Source organism: Arachis stenosperma, chromosome 1 (genome assembly GCF_014773155.1).
Source record: "Arachis stenosperma cultivar V10309 chromosome 1, arast.V10309.gnm1.PFL2, whole genome shotgun sequence".
NCBI lineage: Eukaryota > Viridiplantae > Streptophyta > Magnoliopsida > Fabales > Fabaceae > Arachis > Arachis stenosperma.
Genome location: NC_080377.1, coordinates 10,460,410 through 10,485,210, shown reverse-complemented (window position 1 = coordinate 10,485,210; position 24,801 = coordinate 10,460,410). Strand labels below are relative to the sequence as shown.

Below are 24,801 nucleotides of genomic sequence, written 5' to 3'. Positions count from 1 at the left end.
GATTATATTCATAACTAAGTTATTGCCTAACTGCACTCTCCAACTAATCTAACTGATTAACTGATTCAACTAACTCTTAACTTGAGCCCAAGGTAGTTCAATTCTGTTGATTGCCCTCCTCCATAGGAGTTTTTGGTTTATGTTTTTTAATTTATTTTGAGGTAATGAATAAAAAGTTTATTGAGTAATTATTATGGTATTACAAGTGTAATACTAGTATGGTGTAACACATTATATTGACTTATAATTTAATTTTAATAAAAATTATATCTTATCTAATAATAATATATGAGATATAAATATTAATATGATTGATTGATATAATGTGACAATTAGTATATGTAAGCTAAAGAAATCAGTTACTTAGTGATCAAGTAATAACAGAATTATTAGACCACTCTATTTTTTATTTTATTTTTTTGTTATTTAAAGAAAGCAAAACAAAACAAAAACTGTATTATTTAGATCTATAACTAATAACTATTTTCTTCTTAGTCCAATCAACATGAGAACTAATTCATCAAGCTAAGTGAAAACTCAATTATACGTACTAATCATTTGCTTCGTTGAATTTCTTCTTTAAATTTCTTATTAGTTCATATATATAAAATAGCAAAGTTAAGGGTAATGGACCATGCATTAAACATTTTACATTAGGTCATGTCTTCCGCACCATTACATTTAACATCAAACATTACATCATTATTAGTGTCACAACTTAAAAACCTTAAAATATACATCCTCAATTCCTCATGACCTCATACCCATCATATCTTATATGATTATTTATTATTAATTAAGGTTAATTAGAGGAGAGGAGAAGTGATGTATTATTTTCTGAATATTGAAGTTCAAAAGTGGCTTCAAGGGTGGTATAATCCACCACCACCGCCTCCTCCGCCACCACCGCCACCACCACCATATACTCTATTTCCCCCCTTCTTCCATCCACTAACTCTTGCAAACTCTACTGCACTATCTCCTCCGCTTCCACCATCTCCGCCGTCGCCACCGTCGCCGCCAAATCCACCATTTCCTCCGTTTCCACCGGTACCTCCGTTTCCATTAAACCCACCGCCACCGCCGCGTCCACCATCCCCACCATCTCCATTATACCCACCATTTCCACCTCCTCCGCCGCGTCCACCATCACCAAAAAACCCGCCCTGTCCACCTCCTCCACCGTTTCCACCGTCGCCATAAATGCCACCATTGCCACCACCTCCACCAGTGCCGCCGTCTCCATGAAACCCACCACGTCCACCTCCTCCACCATCTCCGCCATCCCCAAATCTGCCTCCGTTGCCACCCCCTCCACCTCTTCCACCATTACCATAATCTCCAGCATTTCCACCACCTCCACCATCACCACCATGTTTATGACCATCTCTGTGTAGATCTACACCAACAACATCGTTGTTGGTTTCCTCTACAGTAAGGAGTGTTCTAGCGGAACAACATATTCCGAAACCCAAAATCACAAAGAAAACAAGTATGAGAATCTTTGAGGTTGCCATGGGAAAAAGTTTAAATTTTTGAAACCCCACGTTGATGTTATAGCCTTATTAGAACATGGGTATTTATAGGAAAAATTGCTTCGTTACTGTATTATTATAAAAAAAAAATTTAAAAGGAGCATTAACTCATTTTTTATTATAATTTTAGAATAAAAAATTTTAAGAAATTAATTAATTTTAATTAAAAGAATAATTTTTTAGTTGAACTCTTTTATGATATATTATGAGAGATTCAATACTTTATAATATTCGATCTTTGTTCTTTTCATTTTTTAAATAAAGAACGAATTTTAGCATAACAAATTCAAAATATAAATAAAAAAAGATATAAACACCTTCAAATTCAAAAAAAAAAAAAAGAGGTTATTGTGAATTGTGATACTCATGTGTCTTTATCTAATTAATCATTTACATTATTTGGCTAAGTATGTAATTTTATAATAAAGATAATAACATTTTTGTAAATATTTGAATAAATTTAACTAACTAATAGATAACAGTCATTTAACTTATTACTTTTTTGTTAATGACTATACTTCATCATTTATTTCAAATTGCTTTCCACATTGTTATCATTTCCCCCACCCAAAATCCTAATTTGATCGAGTTTACTCATCTTTTCAATTATTGCTTTCACTACTATAGAGAGATGAAGAGAATTAAAAATTAAAACATAAAAAAAATGAAACATTGTTCATTAACTAACAACACATTATTTTATTAACAAAAAATTTACATATACATTAAAAATCAATCACCAAATTTGTTAGTATATATATATATATATATATATATATATATATATATATATATATATATAATTGAATAATCATATTTGCTATAGTAGAATAATTAAACATATAATATACCAATAATCAAATTTATTTATAATAGCATAACAAATTTTACAAAAATTTTGACAGATATAGTGACGGTTTTAGAGTTAGATAGTGACAGTTTAAAATCGTCGCAAAATAGATAATATAGATTTTGCAAAACCACAACTCGACAAGCGCACTAAATCGTACTAAGTAATACCACGGAAATGAGTTATCATTTTCACGAGGATTAACAGACTGAACACACATGAATTAATTGATTATTCTAATTAAACAATTGCAATTTAGGATTTCAGTAACATTAAATAACAAAAAACAGAAGATTAAATGAAAGCAATTTAAAAATTATTGAGAGAATAATATGAATGGAATGTTAAGGTGTCGAATATGTTTAAAACTTCAAGAAAAATGCTTCACTATCTATCTTGATCAAGCAAAGATTTATCTTACGCTGAACCCTAATTAACCGAACTCTAATCCCTTGGGAATCCGATTTTTCTTAACTTAACAAATCGTTAATTCCTCGATTAATTAATTATGCAAAGAGGTTAAGCATACATACTGATTCACAAACCACACAATTCTTAAAATTTAAACCTGATTGATTCAACGTCACTTATCAAACTAAGTTCAAAACTTTTAGAATTGAGCGAAGAGGTTTTTAAGCTTTATTCTATCAAATAATCTTTTTTAAAAAACTTATAGAATTTAATTCATATTTAAGTTATTTTTCAATATATTCAAACTCTTGAAATGAAGAATGGAAACTAAATTCTTAAGAAAACATCAATGCATAGTTCAAGAATAGACAAGTAAGAACATTAATCCATGATAATAAACAGAGTTTCTAACCTTAACAAGAGGGGATTAGTTGCTCATGATAAAAAGAAAATCTAGAATTATGAATTGTGAAAACTGCAGAAGGAATTCCACGTATGTGGCTTCTGTTCTTTTTATACTAACCTTAAAATAAATTCAAAATTCAAAACTAATTCAAAATAAAAAATTAAATCAAATCAAATCTCATTAATTAAGTTTTTTCCTAGAGTCTTTCCTTCAAGATAAACTCCTTTGATCTTCTCCACAATTGACGATTAATGCTTGACTTTATGGAAATGTACCCTGAGAGTGGCCCATTTGGTACGTGGAATGCACCCTCTTATGTGTGCAACGTATGGCCTAGACTTGGGAATGTTGGTCTCTGTTTCATATTTCACGTTGCACATAGGGACAGATGTATTCATTGGGGAGTGGGGGTAACAGTGAAATTCCAAAAATTATTTAGTAGTTCTTAGTGAAATGTCTTAATTGCCACCATTATATAATTAGTTTTGACCCCACCCAAATCAAATTTCTAATCCTTATTTTTTCCCAATTTTCTTCATCTGCTCCAGGCCTCCAGGCTCCAACCTTCACAGTCTGCACTCGGCACACCAGAGCCATACTGGCTTGCTATTGTGTGTCGCCACTCCGCGTCTTTCTCCCGTTGATGTCTCCTCCCTCCTGTCTCCAGAGTCATTGCCGTGTCTCCGCGTCCCTTTCTGCCTTGTGGCTTCTTCTTCAGCGATCGGTTTCCCTCAGTCCTTCTTCTTCTTCGAATACTGCGAATCTGTGATCCTATTCTCTCTTCGGTTTTCACTCTTCAGACTTCAGTAGAGAACGCTTGCCTTTCATCCTGCTGCCGCTAAACGTCACACACCCGCACCGCTATTGCCTATTGGGTTTTGCACTTTTACTTCCTAGTTCCTAGAGTTCAGCTGTTCAGATTCAGTCTTGGATTATTTTTGGTACATTCATGAATCATGATTCAACGATTTGTAATTCTACTTATTCACTTATTTGCTTCATTGTTGTTTGATAATTGATTTAATTGATTTGTTAATTGTGAATTTGTGATTGAATTTGTTCTGATGTAATTGCAAGTTTAGTTTAATTAATTTGTTTGTTAATTCACTTATTCACTTCTTGGATTTATTTATTTGTTAATTTGTGATTGAATTTTATTCACTTACACGGTACTTTTTTTTTCTTATTTGATATATAAAGATTGTGTCTTTCCTACTTGCTTAGGATGGAAAAAATGGAAAAGACTCATTAATACAATCCGCAAAATAAATCTTATTTATGAAAGTTGTATTTGAAACTGTGAAAAAGTAGAAGTCCATCATATTTAACTTCTAATTGATAAATTTTATGAGCTTTGAAATAAGTTTATATGGCATTGTTTAAATTTCATTATAGGGTCTTCTTTTTTCAAGCTATGTTATTCATTCTAGCTATGGAAAATTGAAATGCTCAATTTTTGTTTCTGGACTACTAATGTTGAACAATGAGTAATATTACCTCTTGACTTAAATGGCATTTATAGCAATTTTGTCTCGTCATCAAATATGCATCGGCACCGCAGGAGCTTAGAATGGATTGGGATATTAATTGTTGTTGTTGTTGGAAATTTATTTAAATGACATACGTATATTAATTTTGTATTTATAATTTTAAATTTGTGTAGAATTGTGAATTTTTTTATTAATTAATCAACTTAGATTTATAATTTTATCTTATTAGTAATGGAGAAATATTTCAATAGAACCTCATCATTGGAGATTGGATCCCAAAACAATTCTTCGATCTCTTCTAATAAAAGAAGGTTTTTATAATTTGAAGTAGAGAGCCTTATAGCAGATCCAAAACAACGATCAAAGATCTCAAATTATCACCCGAATGATAGAGACAAAGTTAGATGTGCATATTTGCAAAAAGGTCTTTGTCAACTAAGGACTCATGATTTTTCGCAAACTGCTTGTGGTTCTTCTTTTCGAAGATTTAATCCTAATTGGTTTGATGACTATGGCAACTGGTTAGAGTATAGTATATCAAAAGATGTTGTTTTTTGTCTTTGTTGTTATCTTATGAAACCCAAGACTGAAGGTGGTGATGTTTTTGTAACTAATGACTTTTCAAATTGGGAAAAAAAGGAGAGACTACAAATTCATGTTGGGATTCATGATAGAGTTCATAATCAAATTTGGAAAAAATGTGAAGCACTTATAAGACCAAAAGAACACATAACTGCTACTATTGAAAAACAATATGAGCAAGTTAAAAAGAATTATCAAATTCACTTGACAGCAACAATTGATTGTATTAGATTTCTTTTGTGACAAGGATTGGCCTTTCGTAGTAATGATGAGACAGATGATTCTTTTAACCAAAAAAAATTTTAGAACTTCTAAACTTTTTTGCGCAACATAATGAAGAGATTGGTTGTGCTTTCAAAAATGCTCGTGGAAATCTTAAACTAATAGCACCCTTAATCCAAAAAGTCATTGTAAGAGCTGCTGCAAGGGAAACGACAAAAGTTATTGTTGATGATCTTGGGGATGAATTATTTGCTGCATTGGTTGATAAAGCCCGCGATATTTCTATTAAAGAGCAAATGTCAGTTTGCATAAGGTATGTGAACAACGAAGGACAAGTTAGGGAGCATTTTCTTGGTCTTGTTCATGTTTCTAATATTAATGCTTTATCTCTAAAATTAGCATTGGAGTAATTATTAGAAACATATAATTTAAGTTTATCAAGAGTACATGGACAAGGATATGATGGTGCAAGTAACATGCAAGGAGAATTTAATGATTTGAAAACTTTGATATTGAAAGAAAATTCTTATACTTTCTATGTACATTGCTTTGCTCACCAACTTCAGTTAGCTCTTGTAACGGTTGCAAAAAAACAAGTTGAAATTGCTTTGCTTTTTAATTTGTTAACCAATTTATGCAATGTTGTTAGAGCTTTGTGTAAATGAAAAGATATGCTACGTGATAGTCAGATGACTAAGACAATTGAAGTACTTAAAAGTGGAGAAATTTCTAATGGGCATAGTTTGAATTAAGAAATAACTTTAAAAAGAGCTGGAGACACTAGATGGGGTTCACACTATGGAACTATACTTAGATTAATTTCTTTATTTCCTTCTGTGGTTAATGTTCTTGAATATGTTGAGAAGATGGAAATAATTCAGAACAAAGAGCTGAAGCATATCATTTATTGAATGTCATTCAATCCTTTGAATTCATTTTCAACTTGCACTTGATGAAAAATATATTGGGAGTTACTAATGAGTTATCTCAAGAGTTACAAATGAATGGTCAAGACATTGTAAATGCTGTAGTATTAGTCAAAGTATCTAAGCAACGGTTGTAAAATATAAGAGATGATGGTTGGTCTCTTTTACTTGACGAAGCCTCACTGTTTTGTGACAAACATGATATTATAGTTCCAACCATGGATGATATATTTGTGTCACAATGAAGATCAAGATGCAAAGCTAAAAAAAATATCAAATTTGCATCATTTTCAAGTTGAGATATTCTATCAAGTAGTTGATAGACAACTTCAAGAACTCAATAATCGTTTTATAGCGGTGAATACTGAATTGCTTCTTTGCATAGCTTGTTTGAATCCAAGACACTCATTTTTTGCATTTGATAAGGAGAAGTTGATGCAAGTAGCTCAATTCTATCCATTAGAATTTTCTTCCACTCAACTTTTGGCACTTGACAGTCAACTTGAGAACTTCATACTAGATGTGCATTCTGATGATCAATTCTCATACTTAAATGGAATTGGTGCTCTTTCTTAGAAGTTGGTTGAGACTCGAAAAAATATTGTTTATCCATTAGTGTTTCTTCTTCTGAAGTTAGCTTTAGTTTTGCCCGTAGCAACTGCATCAGTTGAAAGAACTTTTTCTGCTGTGAATATCATAAAGAATCGACTTCGTAATCGTATGGGAGATGAATTTTTAAATGATTGTTTAGTGACATACATAGAAAGAGACATTTGATTATATTGACAATGAAAAGATTATTCAATCTTTTCAAAATATAAAACCTAGAAGAATGAAATTCTAAATTATTTGTTATTATTTTGAATTATTATTTTACTATTTTAATTTATTGGTTAAATAATTTAAAAAATATTTTTATTTTATAACATTATAGTATAATTATAAAATCTATTATTATATTGTATATATTTTACTCTCACTGAAAAAATTTTCTAGATTCATCACTGATTGTACGTATGGAGTCCTTTTGTGAATTGCCCTCTATTTGGTCTTTACGTTGCACGCATAGAGTTTCACGTGCAACGCATGGCTTCCTTGACTCTAATTTGCTTCTATTTGCGACTAAATCCCCATTTTGGTCCCTGAGATTTACGCGATTATTCATTTTGCTCCCTGAAATTTAAAGTTATCTATGTTGGTCTTCCAGATTCAAGTTCGGGCATCAATATGGTCCCTCGATTCTTTCCGATGATGACTAGGCAAACGAAGTGCTGAAATTGCACCCTTCCTGCCACGCTGGATGATGAGTAAACGACATCGTTTACCTTTGGTGTCCAAACAAGTTAGAAATGAAAAATAGTAGAGGTAGAAAAGAAGACGAATACTTTATATTAGGTCTCCATCATTTCTTCTCCCTTCATATATAAAATGACGACATTTCTGACTTGTTTGGGTGCCAAAAATAAACGACGTCATTTACTCATCATCCAACGTGGCAGGAAGGGTGTCATCTGAGTACTCCGTTTACCTAGTCATCACCAAAAAGAGTCGAGGGACCACATTGGTGCCTAAACTTAAATTTAAAAGACTAGTATAAGTAATTTTAAAGTTCAAGAACCAAAATAGATAATCGCGTGAATCTCAAGAACCACGATAGAAATTTAGTCTCTATTTGCTTGCTCACGTTGTACGTACCATGTCCTACGTGCAATGCATAGTTGTTGGCTCTAATTTGGTTTCTGTTTGCTTTCTCACATTGTATGCACCATGTCCTACGTGCAACATATAGTTTTTGGCACTAATTATTGTCTAGGGAGTCTTCTGTTTGATCCAAAGAATTTTCTGTTTGATTCTTTTTTTTGTGCTTCTTCTTTAAGATGATTCCTAATCTCTTTTTTTTTTTTTTGTTGATCTTTGCTCATTTTTTTTTCAAAATCTCGTGTAACAAATGAATTCAAATTAACTTAAAGTAATATTTTATAAATTATGAAATCATTATTTTTTTAACAAGAATCATTAGCCTATGAATAAAATTTTAAAGGAAGAACAACTAAAAATGCGAATGCATCAGCCAACTGCTGTAATAATGAGCGTTGTTAAACCATTAATAAATATATATATATTTTTATTCACAGTAATCAATTGGTGGCCATTTTTTTTTTTACACACTTAACACTATTATATATTTTGTTAATACCACACCAGCCATATATGTATGTTGATGACTAATAAGAACATGCATACAGAAGATCGACGGGGGAAAAACTCCAAGTCATGCCACGGTTAGTTGGTTATTCATGGTAACACGGAAATTTAACAAAAACTAAGGTCATATATTAACTGATATCAAATTTAACAAATAGAATTTAAAAGAATAATTTTATTCTTAGATGATGTCAATTGTCAAGGAATAATATATAAACAAATTTTTATTCAAAATTTTTCCATTTAACTATTTTTTAAGGATTTAATTTTTACATATATTAGTGTAAAATAACAATCTTTGTCACTTAAAAGAACATATATAAATAAATATATATAAGTATTTTATATATATTGTCGGTGTATCAAAATTTAATTCTTTTTAATTATAATTAAAACCAAAAAAATTGATCATATTGACAATATATTATCAGTAAATAATTAACTTTTGGTCAATTAATTTTTTTAATGAATTTATTTCTTAACACTTAAATCCTTTTTTTATAAAAATATAAAGATAAAATTATCATAAGTATTCTCCTCTGACCACCTTCATATAATTATTCTCATTTATGCTAAGTTATTTGTGTTGTGACTTTCTCTTATTAGTTGGTTAGGAATAAAAAAAATATTTGTTCTCACTTTTCTTTCATCTCATCATAGAATAATGGAAAGAGCAATGCTAGGGGGCAGTAATTTTTGTGATTGTTAGCTATCAACTAGTCATCAATGATGATTTGATGGTGTGAGATTAGTGTGAAATTTCATCCAATGGCTCACATTTTTCTGCTGGTTACATGCTGGCCAAAATTTAATAAAACTGCTGGCCCCTAGACTTTTCCTAATGGAAAACCTTGTTTTTTTAATAATGGACTCGACAATTTTCAATCCTAAAATAAAGAATTTCAGTTGAGATTAAATCTTTGTAGAACAATGTTTTCATATTAAATATTCTTTTGTGTTTTAATACACGAGTCACAAGATCTTGAGAACAGAGTGGAAGATTGCTGAATAGAAGGAATGAAAAGACAATAATATATTATAATATATAATTAATAATATGCTAAGATTAAAAAAAAAAAACAAAAGAAGCCAATATATACAAACTTCTGATAAAAATAACGGAAATATTTGGTAATATAAAAAATAGTTAAAAATAATTAAAATTTGTCTAACAATAATTTATAAATATTAAATAAAATAAATTTTAAATTTTTTTATTTTTCTAATATTACCGTAAAAATAAATATAACAAAAAAGTACGCTCTCTAATGTCTATACCTTTAAGTCAATTCTTTAAGTTATGCTATGTCCAACATATGTATATATAACTGGTTTAAGATAAAATTGTAAGAGTTTTAATTTCTTTACGTAATTGAGAAAATTCTATATTTATACGTTGGAAATTGAGTGAAGTTGAATGCCTAAGAAACATGGGAACGCAAGATGAGATGGAAAAAGGGTAGAGTTGTCGTCCACTTAGGTTGTTCTGTTTCTCCATTGATAGCTAGTGGATGATTATTAATTATCCCTTTAATTTTTGTGTTACACGTTCGCATATTTCTTTGATTTTATTGAATGGAACATATAATGCTCCAACATGGCAACTTGCATGTTCGTGCTTCATGTCTTTCGGGCCTAATTTTCTCTCCTCTTTGTAGACAAATCAAGAATTAACGAAGTTTTATTTAAAGGTTTGACGTCAATTAATAAATTACTGAATGCTTAAATTAAGATTCAAATTTTTAATATTGAATTAAACGGATGAGTAAGTTGGTGTTTTAATTCAAATTGATTTTTTTTTATCATATTTTAGGCTACATTGAGTTATTGTTGGGCTGTGAAATTATTATTAAGGATGAACGCATATAGGATTGAATTGAATATGGCCAAAATTTTTATTCGATCTGCATTAAAATTAATGGATCGATCGAATTAGATCTAATATTCGCAGTTTATAAATTTGGATCCGATTCGCATAATCGAATCGAATATCGGATATATCCATAAAATATAAAAATATTTTTAGAATTTATTTTTATTAAAGAATATCAATAAAATCCCCTTTTTCTTTTTTTTTTCAATATGTTTACTCTTAAATATTATTAAATATACTTTTTTTAAATAATAAAAATAAAATAATACAGCATATACGATAATTATTAAGTTGAAATAAAACATAAAAAAAAATATTTATTTATTTTTGTGGATATGCAGATCAGATATGCGGATGCTTACCTAAAGTCTGCAATTCAATTCTTTTAGTATGCAGATCGAATCAATATTTATAATTTTCGAATCGAATTCGGATAAAAACCGCAGATATATAAATTAAATTCGATCAATGAACACTCCTAATTATTAATCGCTTAATTTTAAATAAATATCGCTTTGACTTTTTTATACACTAAAAATTAATATAGTTAGACTTACTTTGTGTTTAAGTACATTGATTTCTTTAATATTTCAAAAAAGTTAAAATATAGTTATTTTAAAACAGAAGAAATATCTTTTGAAATAGACCAAAGATATTATATTATGGAAAAGCAAAAATATAATATTACTTTATTATTCATCTTAAACATTCTCTTGAATACTATAGTACGTAATTAACGGAATAAATATAATGAATGCAATAATCAATATTACATATAAATGGATATAATTGTTGTCTTAGAATATTAATTAAAACAGATCAGAATTTATTTTATATCCATTTAATAATTCAAAAAATGTTTAAGAATAATGAGTAGCAAGATAATATCTTTAGCATATTTCAAATTAGGACTATTAATTGTGCGATTTGACAATAAAACATACTAAATTGATCGATCAATGAAAAAACTTCTATACTCCACATTGGTCGGATATTTTTATCATCCTTAGTTAAATAATGTTTTTACAATATGCTTCACTTTAAAGATTTCTCATTGGTAAAATGGTAGATACGCAATAACTTACAAATCTTCTTCTGCTTAAAAATGTAGAAGTTTAAAATTTCTAGATGTAAGATATTAAGATCTTTTTACTTAGCTTGAAATAAATTCGACAAAAAAAAAATATCACAAAATTCAACAGATATAATGACGTAGAAGTAAGTTCATCTAATTAGCCAAATTAAATAACATCATCATATCATGCATATGTGACAATAGGGGCATCTATTCAAGATTTTGTTTTAATTGACAAAAAAATTATACAATAATTATTTTAGAGCAAACGATGTATGTATGTTTTCATTTTTCAAATTTAAAAAGTTTAGTTTTTTGAACATGACAACCAAAAGGTATAGAATGACTAAATCTAACTAAATCATTAACTCACAACTCTTAACTAATTATAATTAGAGTTTGTCCAAGTAGAAAAGATGTGACACTCTTTAGGGATTCAAAAACATATATATATAATTATATATTGACGATATGAGAAATTTAAGAAATCCAATAACATTAAATGACTAAATAATGTATGAGAAACCTAAAAGATTTTTATTTCAAGTTAAAATGTACACTAAAGGAAATTAAAGCTTATACATACATTTTTTTAGAACGATGGATATTCTCTTGTTATAATAAGCATTTTTGGGAAAGGGTATTTGCCATTCTAATAGATCACGGGTTTTTTTTTTATTTAAATTAAAAAATATAATATTTATCGATTTAAATAAACGTGTAAGTATTTATTAAAATATGTTTCTAATCACATATCGAATATAGTGAGAGAAACCAAAAAATGAATATATTTTGAGTGCACTGATTCCATTCTATGATACGGAGTCTGAGAGTCATATCTCGGGTGCACTCAAGATATGTTTATATTCTGATATGAATTAGTGTATTATCCGAAATACGTGCAAAAATGCAGAATAGTGACACTACATTCGAGATATATAAAAACTGAAAAGTATATTAATTTAAATTAATAAAAAATTAATTGAAAAAGATTCTTCTCTTAATTTTAAAATAATTAAATATTATATTTTATATATATTTTTAAAATTAATTTGATATATTATCAATTTAAAGAATATTTATTAATAGATAGATAATATTCTTTTTTATCTTAACCAATTTTTGAAAAAACCTAATAATTTCACCTATGTTTAGACAATTAAATTTTAGCTTAATAATTAACTAATTTTAAAAAATATATTATATAAAAACAAAGATAATATAATAATAGAAACAAATATATTAATATATATGTGCTTATTAATTTATTTCTAAACTTTTAATAGAAATAAATACTTTTTTTCTCATCTTTGTTTGCCTCTACTTGAATTATAAATTATAAATAGGATATAAAAGTACTGATATGTTCTTAAATTTTATACATAACGGTATTTAAAAGAACTCCCATATTAAAATATTTAATAAATTCTCTCGGGAGAATTTAAATTTACTATTTAAAAAGTTATGTTAACACAAATTTAATTAGTTATGTAATTTTTTGTATTTGTTATGCTATTTTTATTTATATGATAAGCATATCGGATCTTGACTATATCTCAGATGTAATACTTCTATTCTGCATCTTCACACGTATTTAGGATGCACTAGTCCATATCAGAATATAAACATATTTCGAACACAGTATATTTAAAATGTGCCTTTGTTCATATCTCGGGTGACTCTTAAACTCGTATCCTAAAATAGGATCAGTGCATCCAAAATTAAATATTTTTTTTTCACTGTATTTAAGATATGACTAAAAACATATTTTAAAATATACTTACACATTTATTTAAATTAATAAATATTATATTTTTTAATTTAAATAAAAAAATCCTAGATCACGTGTTGATAAAGATAAAAGGTTATGTTAATTGAGGCATATTTTGATAGAATATTAAAGAGAATATGTTAATTGAGGCTAATAAATAGTAATGACAAAAAAATCAGTCTCATGTCTATCCATAATCTAAGGGCTTTGCTAGTGTGTAGATTGGCAGAATATTCTATATGTATAGAATACCACTTGTCAAACGGAGAAGTGTGCACATAAGGCTAGGGGCAGAAGCTGTTGGGCAAGGGACCCACACCTGTATTGGGGTTCGTGCTTGAAGGAGACAAAGTCTGTGTTTTTGCAGTTAGTTTGGTTAGATTAGAGTTGGTGTTTAGCTGATAATTAAAAGGTGATTATATTAATTATTACCTGGATTTATGGTTGGGCTTTTTTGGACTTATAATTGTTGCAATTTTTGCCTGTGGTATTTTCCTTTAATACAGCCCAGATACAAAAACACTTTATGAATGATTTTTTAAAAAGAGGGCTTTTGTAGTTGATTTAAAATGGCTAACATTGAAGTACTATTTTTGTTGTAAATTGTAATGATTGAGGAATGATGGTCACATAAAGCCAAAAAAAAATTGGAACGGGATAAAAAATAAACCAGCATGAGATACCTTGTCGGAAAAAAAAAAATAGAAACATTTGCATAAATATTGTTTATACTTTAAATTATTACTGTTAGAGAAAATTGAAAGAAAATAAGTGTTTGTAATGTAATTATCAACATTTTGAAATTTATAATTAGTATTAAGAGGATATTTTAAAGAAATATGTTATGCAGTAAAGATAAAGAAGTTAGGTGATTCATTATTAAGTAATAAATTATAAATTTGTTTTGAAATATTGGTGAAGAGCATTTATGCCAATGATTTGGAAAATATTTCTGTAAGAAGCATGAAAAGAATCTACTTTAATATATTGAAACTGAGTTTTTTCTCCAGTTAATGGAAGTTAATTGTCGATTCTTTATGAATCCACTTTTTCACCAAACTGAATGTACTATCTTCTGTTCTAAGTTTATTTTATAAAAATATCTTTACTACAATGAGCTTATAATTAACATTTTAATAGTAATGCATAATTATACTAATTTAAGAAAATATCTTTATCATAGTTATATAAAATCAATGTTTAATAGATTATTTAACTAATTATCAATTATGAATCGAATATATTTTTAATAATAATAATAATAATAATAATATGATAAATATATGAGTTGGGCACAGTTATTAATAGCCAATTTATATTTATGTAAATAAATTTATTTTTTAAAAAAATATTTATTATAATTATATTACAATTTTATAGTTAGTATTTAATAGTTAATGCATATTTATTTTAATTTTAGAAAATATTTTTATTATAATTATATAAAATCAATATTTAATGTAATATTTAATGATTGTTTTTACTCCAACTTATTCTTTTCGTCTAATGTTCCAGTGCGATTGTCTCTTGCCGCAATCGTTTACAATGTATCACATCCATAAAATAGCTCATCGAGGAGGGTTCACTGACTTAGGTTCCAACTACATGGATGTCAGCATCCAAAAAAGAAGCAGCAAACTCTATTTTACCGAATGATGGTTGGATCTACTCACATATCGTGATCAAGCAGATGAAATGTGGGTAAAATTAGTTTCGTTGACAGGTTCTAGATTTTTAATTGAGGATTTATATCCACGGAGCTTTGTTGGCCAATTTCAAGTTCCATGCCCTCCGTGATTTGTACGTCTGTTCGGAGATATTCGAAGCGGATTATATAATGAGATTGAAGTCCCTCAATTTAACTTCTATTTTTCTAAATTCGTGTCAAACTGGGACATGAAATTTTAATGATTGGCAATATCTTTAAATTTTCTTATGTTAAGTTTTTTGTTATTAAAATAATTTTATAAGACATTGTAATTTTTTTCAGAAGTTAGCGACTTTCTTTTGCATCAATGTAATGCCATTAGGGGGTATAAGGAATAGTTTAGTTATTTGGTGTAGCAATTCTATACCTTGCCGTGTTGAACGGATATCGAAGGATGAAACTTATCTAACAATAGGATAGATTGAATTTGCACAAATTCTAAATATCTAAACTTATGATGTTTCAATTGGTTGTTGTTATGAGAATATAACTTACCTATTTATCTATTTTTTTATCACAATAATTCATGCTATAAGTCTCACACATCCTTAACTATATAATTTTTTATCTTCTATTTTATTTACTGAATAATAATAATAATAAAAATAATATTAATAATAACAAAAATTAATAGCGGGGATAGTAGCTGTTAATTTACCAATATTGACGATAAATAAATCATAATTCAAGTAATATTTAATAATTTCGATAAATTAATTCTACATATTTTGATTTTGTTCAAATATTTTTTTTAAATTTAATTATTCTGTTAATCTTTACTGAATCTCCAAATTTTTAATTAGGTCGTTGTATTTTTATTTATTTTAACTTGATCAGATATCTACACTATTTTTAAGTGTGTACTAACCTCTTTTCCATGTTAATAATATTAAGAGTTTAGGGAAATGAAACAGATGTGGCCACGACGACAAGAAGGGCGAGTACAGAAGATCGCGACGGTGAGGATAGCACGGCTGCGTAGACGTTGACGACTAGAGGAGAACACCTCCTATCCACCAACGGCAACAACAATTGCAAACACTTATTTTCTTTCAATTTCCCTAACAGGAATAATTTCATGTATAAACAATAGTTATGGAAAAAAAAATTTTCCTGACAACGTTTCCTATGCTAATTCATTTTTTATCAAGGTTGCGAGAACCAAACCAGTCAATGAACCGGAAAAGTAATTGGTTCACTGATTTATTAGTTCGACCAGGATTCAACCGGAGATCAACCTATTTAATTAAATATTAATTAACGATTTAATATATAATTTCTAAATCTTTAAATTTGATCATTTCTAACCTACTAAATTCAAAATTGCACCTAATGTTCTACACCCAAAAACTAATAACAAAATTCAACTACCCACAGGAACTAATTATCACTAATTAGTAATCATCAAAAAATCAGCAACATCATACTCATTTCAGAAACTCAGCATTTCAGAATAAGCAAACATCAACAAAATAAACAATATTAACTCAGCAACTCAGAATTAAATCCAGTAACTCAACTATATCCAACCCCAATTCAGAATTAAACTTGGCCACTGATCATCACCAATCAGTAATCATCCGAAGATCAACAAGCAGCCAACAACATATCAGTAACAACATCATCATCATTTTAGAAAATCATTCTATAATCATAAATCATCAATTAACCGGATTATTCCAGTTTCATAAAATAAGAGACAATGTACTCATTCACAATTTCAGGAATAATGAAAATTTTGATGCCAAATGTAATTATACTTGTCTTAAATCCGTCTGCTTTCGAGTGAAGTGATGTGCAAATATGAAGATTGGGACCAACACTCAGAGAGTCAGCGTGCTTACTGCTTCCCAGCGGCGAGGAGGAAGGGGAGTGACGGCGACGACGAAGGACACGGCCACACCGCCGAACAGAGAGACAGAGCGCTTGAACAGGGGAGACGGCGACGGCCACAAAGCTTCCACGCGACGGCAACGGAGCTTTCTCCAGCGGCGACACAGCTACCTGGGACGGTGACCGAGGTTCCTACGACAGTGATACAGCTCTTGCGATGGCGACGAAGCTTCCGCGGCGCAGCAGCGGCGAATAGAGAGAAAGCACGCGCGAGCTGAGGAGAGGAGCTCCAGTGTCTGTGGGTTCCGCGGGGCTGTGGGGCTGCGGTGGTTGCGGCGGGTACGGCGGCTGCAGCGGTTGCGGTTGCGGTTGGTGCGGCGGCTGCAGTGGTCGTGGTAGGTGCGGCAGCTGGTCCGCTAGGGTTTCCTTATGTTCTTTCAATCTGATTTTTCGATAGAGAGCGGAGAGGAGATGAGTGGGAGTGTTGGATTTTTGGTGGGGGTTTGTCTGGGCTTCGGGTAGGAGATTTAGTGTTTTTTTTCATAAACAGGCCAAAAACCACGCTCCATTGAAGAGGTTTTCAAACGTAAAGCCATTCATAAATTGTTTCTGTATTTGGGCTGTATTAAAGGAAAATACCACAGCCAAAAATTGCATTATTAAATAGTCCACGTCCATAATTATAAGTCCAAAAAAGTCCAACCATAAATCCAAGTAATAATTAATATAATCACCTTTTAATTTTCAGCTAAACACCAACTCTAATCTAACCAAACTAACTGCAAAAATACAGACTTTGTCTCCTTCAAGCACGAACCCCAATGCAGGTGTGGGTACCTTTGCCCGACAGCTTCTGCCCCTAGCCTTTATGTGCACATTTCTCCGTTTGACAAGTGGTATTCTATACATATAGAATATTTTGCCAATCTACACACTAGCAAAGCCCATAATCTAATCCCAAGTGGTAGAATTCTAACACTTATTGAAGCATATTAGTAAGTTAATTACTAAATCAACTTAAATAGTTTAGTCTCATTTAAATTTTTTTTCGTTGTTTATGATATCTCTCAATTCAATCCCATGAACAACCAACAAGTGAGTTTGACCATTAACCAATCCAAGTTGGTTAGCATCCTATTTAAATTTTGTTCGAATCAATAAATATTTATCTTAAAAAGATGAAAAAAATCTACTCAAGTTAACGAGATTGTGCCCAAATAAAAAAGTTTCTCAATTTTTGGGACAAAAAATGCACAAGAATATGCACGCCGTAGAGTATAGACTATAGATCACTTAGTTGTCATCCATTCGATTTGTTGTGGTTGGAATTTGGAAATCGAAGAAATAATTAGTTTTATGAATTTTTATTTTCAGTTGTGTCATTAAAAAAATTCTAAAGAAAATGGAATAGCTGTGAGCATAGGACTAATAACATAGACTAAAAAAGATACTTTTTAAATTTTATTAGATAAAAAAATATAATTATACATCCAAATCTTTTTATAAACTAAATACAATTAAGTTGGTTTAATATAACAAAATTTAATTATAGTTAATATTATTTTAAATTTTATTATTTAATTTAATTAGACTTAATTCATAAAAAAACTTAAATGTATAATATTATTAAAAAAAAACAAACAAACACCAAAGAAATGAAAACAAGTTTCTTGTTGAGACCAAAAACGTATTTAAGCTAATTATTAAAAATCAAATTGAATATTCACTCAAAATATAATTAGTGTTAAAACTAAAAGCCATTGCATTTTTCTTCATCTCGTTTTTTCAACATGCCTTTAACCTCTACTTTAAAATTTCTTCCTTATAACAGCCATATATATATATATATGTGTGTGTGTGTGTATAAATTTATAAAAAGAAATATTATCAAAATAGAAATAAAAATATCTATTATCTCATCGCTATCAACTAAATTTTAAAAAAATGCTTATGAACTATAATCAAAATTTTAAGGGTGAGACAATATTATTACACATGGCCATCTTTTAGATTTATAAAGTTTAAGTGAGATATAATTCCCTTCTTACACTCAATGACTCAAATACTCCATCATCCCAAAGTAGAAACTATAACTTTCCAAGAATTTTTGGTTGGCCATAATATCCCCAATTTTAAATTTCTCCACCAATGAAGAACAAGGCATAAAGAAGATCTTATTGGGCATCTTCTTAGGGAGAAACGGCAATAACTAGAAAGATAACATAAATAACTAAAAAAATATTAATTGAACTAACAAGGAAGCCCTGTAATCATATCATATCACATTTCAACACAGTGGTTATTCATAGAAACATATCAATATCAGTATCATGGATCATGGATCATGGTCCATAGACCATAATAAGTCAACACTTGATGCCTCAACATGTGTTGACCAAAGTGCCCTTCAAATCCAAAAGACATTCATTCATGCATCATTTCACTGATTCCAGAACAGAACTCGTCTACTTTCTAGCTATCTTGCAATTATTAAACCACAATGGTAAGAAAAATTACATTACTAATTACTAATAAGAGGTATTAATAAAACATTATGATTGTGTATTTAATTGAAAAAAAAAGAGACACTTTTTACCATAACAATATCTAAAATACACATTCAAATGCATTTATACAAGTTCAGTTCATTAAATGATCAAAATAAATAAATACTTTATTATCATTTCCTTTCCTAGAAAAAAATAACCCCATTTTTTTTACTTTTCTTTTTTTTTCTCTCTCTCTATTTTAAGACAAGAATCAAGTTCCAACATGGGAAAGGACATCCTAGTCAAATCCACCAAAGCTAAAAATAGATATACATGGGTGATTCCAATAATTAACAGTGAAAATTTGAGTACAATTATTTTTATATAAAATTAATATTTAAAAATTATTAGATAATTTAATAAATTTAATTAAATTATTATCTAATATTTTTTAATTATCATAAAATTACAATTACATGTGAATATTCAAAAAAAAAATCCAAAATTACAACAACAACATAAGAGGAAAAAATTTTAATCATAACCCAAAATGACTCCCCAAAAATAGTAGACAAAGAAAAATAATTCCCCCCAATAACGGATTACCAATGGAACCTTTTTTACTTGTTTTTTGCTTTTTTCCCCCTTACTCCATAACATGAATATTTTTTTTTTATAATTATTCAAAGTGTTACTTACCGTCACCGTCGGTGATCTTCCCTTCGGTGACAGACGCGAGTTTCTGGAGGTTTAGCTTAACGACTGTATCCGAGAACAGACGAGTATCCTCTTCGGTGTTCCCTTCTGGAACGTCCACAACGTACGACTCCAAAACAACGGTCCAGATCTTCCCATCATGTTCGAACCCGTGAACGCTAGTAACTGATCGGTAATTCCTCAACCGGTGCTCACCCCCAACAATAGTGAACCCGATGACGTGTCGGTCATCGTCCAACACGTCGAGCCTCTCGGTACTGGTGTTAGCCGGTAAACCGGATATGACGTCGACGTAGCGGGTGCAGCCTACGGCGAGCTGGAAGTCTTCGCTGACGTGGCATGACTTGATGAAGTGCTTGTAGGATTGGGGCTTGTCGAAGCGGCGGAGGATGGACCAGACGGCGTGCGGCGGCGCGTGGATGCGCTGCGCGAGGAGGGAGGAGCACTGGCGGCGCGTGGCGGAGAGTGGGTATGTGTGGTGCTTGGCGATTGAAGGTTTTAGGGTTTCGAATTCTTCTTGGGTGAGACCTGCGGGGAGAGCGAGGTCGTGATGGGTCGGGTCGGAAAAGTGGATCGGTGTATCTGGTTCGGGTTCAGGGGTTGCGTGATTTGTGTTTGTGTGAGTGTGTGTTTCTTCTTCCATTGCTTCTTCCTGTGAGAGAGAGAGAGAGAGAGAGAGAGAGTGTGTGGATAGTGATGGGAAATAAACAAATTATAAATGTGATAAAAAGGGGTCAAATCAAATGAACCTTTCTTTAAAAGGTTGGCAACACACAAGGGAAAAAATATTAAAGAGACAAGTTTTTTATTTTTAGTATATTTAACAAGTAGTTTTAAGTTTTAAGTTTTAAGTTTTAAGTTTTAACTAACTTCTTATTTTTTTTTTAAAAATCGCAATACTAATTAAAGATATTATAAGAAAAAGGGATAGTTGAGTTAAAAATTTAACTAAATTAATTAGTGATGATAAATATTATTTTTGGGCAAAATAAATAATTAGTGTTGAGTGTTAATAATTATATGTTGCTAATTATTTATTAAATATTGCAGGCCAAAATTTAAATTAATAGCCCAAATGAAATGAAAAATAAAACAAGGCTGATGGGTTAATAATATAAACGAAGCTCAAAAGGAAATAAAGATGAGAAATCAAAACGAGCCAAGTGAAGTGATCTAATCCAAGCCCGAGTTGATAGTCAGAAACAAATTCCCTCTTAATTGCTTTCACCAACTCAACGTTCTCTTTCTCTGTCTCAATCAAATCACATAACTCAGAAAAGTGAGAAAGAGAGAGAGAGAGCTTCTTTCCTGAGTTAGTTACCAAAGAAGCAAGAAAGAGAGAGATTAAGTTTGAAAGACAGATGTCAAATGAGCAAGTTCAAACCAAATCAAGCTAAGGTTAAAAGTAACCCATTTCCTTTTTCATGCATCATACTTTCTTCTCTTCATCTTCAACTCTCTGTCACTCCGTTTTGAGCTATATGGAAAAGAGAATTTCTGTTCCTCACTGCTGTGTATCTACGGTCACAAGTGATACTTGGAGACCAAGTTCTATTTCAATGGTCAAGATCTGGGTTTACAATTGAAGAAATCTTTTTCTGCTGATAATGTGACTTTCGGTCAAGATAGGGAAGTCAGAAGCAAAGTTTCCATTGTGAGGATTAATGGGAAAAAGTGAGACAGTGAGTTAGTAAAATTCAAGACTCAAGAAGTTGACCTTGGAAGAGCAACCAAGCAACATGCAATGAGATAAAAATAAGCTTTCTGTTCATTCAGAGGTAAGAAAAGAAAACCAGAGTTTGGTGAGTAGTGTTCTGAAAAGAAGTTCCTCTACTTGGATAATGTTTTCTTTCAAAAAAGCATTCGGCCAATACTGAAAAACTGAATTTGAGGTTTGCAAATCTGGTTTATTACATAGCAAAGAGGCTGTTGATGAAGTCAATATCCTTTATGTTTTTACAGATTGTAATGTACTTTTCTATATTTATCTTTCTGTAATTTCTTGAGAGAAATGGCATATTGAGAGAGCTCAAGTAAAAGCCATGAGTGAAAAAAAGGTTGAGTAATACACTTGAGAGAAAAGTCTAGAGTTATTTTCTTATTTCTTTAGGTTGATTAATTGTCTTGTATCTTGTACCTGTAAGGTATCCCTTTCTTAGTTGGGTTAGCACTAAGAGTGAAGCGTTAGGCATTAGCATAGCCAATGTCAAGTTAGGTTAGAATTTGAGTGTGAAAGGATTGGGTCAATCCTGTGGAATTGGTGTATGTAATACTTTTAACTATAGTGAAAATTCCTCCATTATTGTGGAGGAGATTGAATGTAGGTTGCATAGCACAAGGCAACCAAACCAGGATACATGCTGGTGTTAGCTTTTCTCTTCTCTACTGTGTTCTATTTTCTGATATTCATGAGACAAAAATAAATTGTCTCATAAATTTCTGCTGCTGAGTACAAACATAATCTGAATCAAAAGTTTGTTTTAAAAGGGTCATAACAACAACTGAAAATGAAGGCATAGATTTAACTCCCCTTCTCTAAGCCTACCACAACCTTCAGGGTTTTATATAAACAAAAATATTACGTGTATAAAAAAATTAATCACAATATATTTGTGCTTTTTATTCTTGAAATTTCTAAAAAATTTTAAAATAATTTCTACATTTTATTTTGTTTAACTTTTATTTCATAAATTTTTAATTTGTATTAAATATATTCTTAATAACTCGATTTTTAAAAAGTTTAAGACAAATTTAATAATAATACATAATAATTATGTCTGATTTTTTTTAACAAAGATAGGATTGCATTCATTGGAAAAATGAGTACAAAGAAGTCCATAGCAGGGTTGCTACTAAACTACTCCTCATCCGAGTATTAGATCTTCTGTTCAACCCCCTTATAACCTCCATCCACCATGTGCGAAAAATCTCATCATCTTCCTCTCCAATTCCTTCATGTATGTCAGCAAGCTGCCAAATAACCTTCGAGTGTGGGCAAGAGACGAAGTAGTGCATAATTAACTCTGGAGCTTGGTTGCAGCGAGGACATATTTCAGAGATTGTAGCTATTCTTCTGTCCAGTTTCAATCGAACAGGGAGCCCTCTATGGAGCGTTTTCCACATATGAACCTTCACCTTTTCTGGCGTCTCCAAGTCCCATGCAAAATTCTATAGAGCTTTGTTCTTAAATCTATCAGCAAGAAATTCAATTAGAGGATGGTATAACTGAAAAGCAATTCCATAACCTGAACTGACTGACAAGCTCCTTTTCCTTCCTTGCTCCATATCAATTTATCACTGTCTTCATATACCTTGACTCTGTGAATTGACTGTGCAATTTTTGTTGGAAAACAATTATTAATTAATTGAGAATTTCATTCTCTTGAGTCTGTTAGCAATTGAGAAACCCAAATGAGGTTTGGCTGAATTTGAATGTGTGGTTTGGCTATTAAGGGCCCTTCGTTGTTAACCCAGTTTGCTTCCCAAATGTTTATTGAGCTCTGTCTCCCTACTTTCTAAATTGCTCATTGTTCAATAATTTTTCTCCTTTCCAGTAAACTTCTCCACGCTCATGAAGGATTAATCCCAACACCAACTTTCAAGAAATCACAGTATCTGAAATACTTGCTTTTAAAGACTCTTGTAACCAGTGAATAAGGTTTTGTAAGAAATCGCCACCCTTGCTTTCCCAACATCACAAGATTGAAAGTTTTGAGATCTTTAAAACACATACCTCCTTGACATTTTGATCTACACAATGTGTCCCAACTGATCCACTGTAATTTCCGTTCATCATATTTTTGACCCCACCCAAACTGCATTAATTGACTTTGAATGTCTTTTCTGAGTTTTTCAGGCAATTTAAAACATTCAAAAGTGTAGACTGGGATGGCAGCTCCAACAGCCTTTATCAGCACCTCCCAACCGCTTACTGATAGTAATGATCTCTTTCACTGTTGTAGTTTTTTGTCACTTTCTCTTTTACATAACTAAATGTGGATGTTTTGGATCTTTGTACAGTTGTAGGTAGACCCAGATACTTGTCTTGTGCTCCCACATTTGGAACTTGTATCAAATTCGCCAGTCTTATCCTCTCTTGTTACGGTGTGTTACGGCTAAAGAAAACTGCCGATTTTACCAGGTTAATTTCTTGACCACTTAATCCTCCATATATCTGCAAAATATTTAGTACGTTCTGACAAGAAGTAGAATTTGCCTTTGTGAATATGATTGAGTCATCAGCGAAAAATAAGTGGCTTATAATAGGGTAATTTTTGTTGATTTTTAAACCAACCAACTCATGATTTTGTTCTCCTCTGTAGAGCAGATGGCTTAGCCCCTCTGCGCAAAGTATAAAAAGATAAGGAGAAAGAGAATCCCCTTGGTGAAGACCTCTTGTAGGTTTAAACAAACCTTTAGGTTGTCCATCTACAGTAACAGAATAGGAAACAGTCATCACACACTCTTTAAGCCAATTAATCCACCGGTTACAAAAATCCAGTTGTTCCATCACCTTCCACAAAAAATTTCATTCCACTTTGTAATAAGCTTTACTCATGTTTAGTTTAAGTGTCATATCCCAATCTCCATTTCTTTTATTCTTCAAAAAATGCATATATTCATGGGCCATTAGCACATTATCTGTAATAAGTCTGCCTTTAATGAAGGCACCTTGATTGTCACTAATCACTTTATTCATAAGAAATTG

General features: G+C 30.7%; 2 protein-coding genes across 3 annotated transcripts; both read right to left on the bottom strand.

The window, feature by feature from the left end:
* Positions 1-557: 557 nt before the first annotated feature.
* On the bottom strand, positions 558-1,540 carry LOC130942266 (putative glycine-rich cell wall structural protein 1). The gene has a single exon (XM_057870991.1). The coding sequence runs from the start codon at positions 1,515-1,517 to the stop codon at positions 864-866; it is 654 nt and encodes a 217-aa protein (XP_057726974.1). The 5' UTR covers positions 1,518-1,540; the 3' UTR covers positions 558-863.
* Positions 1,541-18,755: 17,215 nt separating this feature from the next.
* Positions 18,756-20,801, bottom strand: LOC130961073 (abscisic acid receptor PYR1-like). 2 transcript variants are annotated; one of them, XM_057886746.1, is made up of 2 exons: positions 20,076-20,801; positions 18,756-19,367 (listed from the first exon to the last, which is right to left on the bottom strand). In XM_057886746.1, exons 1-2 carry the CDS (start codon positions 20,734-20,736, stop codon positions 19,360-19,362), a joined length of 669 nt encoding a protein of 222 aa, XP_057742729.1. In that variant the 5' UTR covers positions 20,737-20,801; the 3' UTR covers positions 18,756-19,359. The 2 variants fall into 2 exon arrangements, with proteins under 2 accessions (XP_057742729.1, XP_057742720.1); XM_057886737.1 differs by having other exon boundaries at positions 18,756-19,363.
* Positions 20,802-24,801: the final 4,000 nt, after the last annotated feature.

Excerpts from the sequence above, each read along its gene's own strand:
- LOC130942266 (XM_057870991.1), bottom strand. The coding sequence starts at position 1,517 with ATGGCAACCTCAAAGATTCTCATACTTGTTTTCTTTGTGATTTTGGGT.
- LOC130961073 (XM_057886737.1), bottom strand. The coding sequence starts at position 20,736 with ATGGAAGAAGAAACACACACTCACACAAACACAAATCACGCAACCCCT.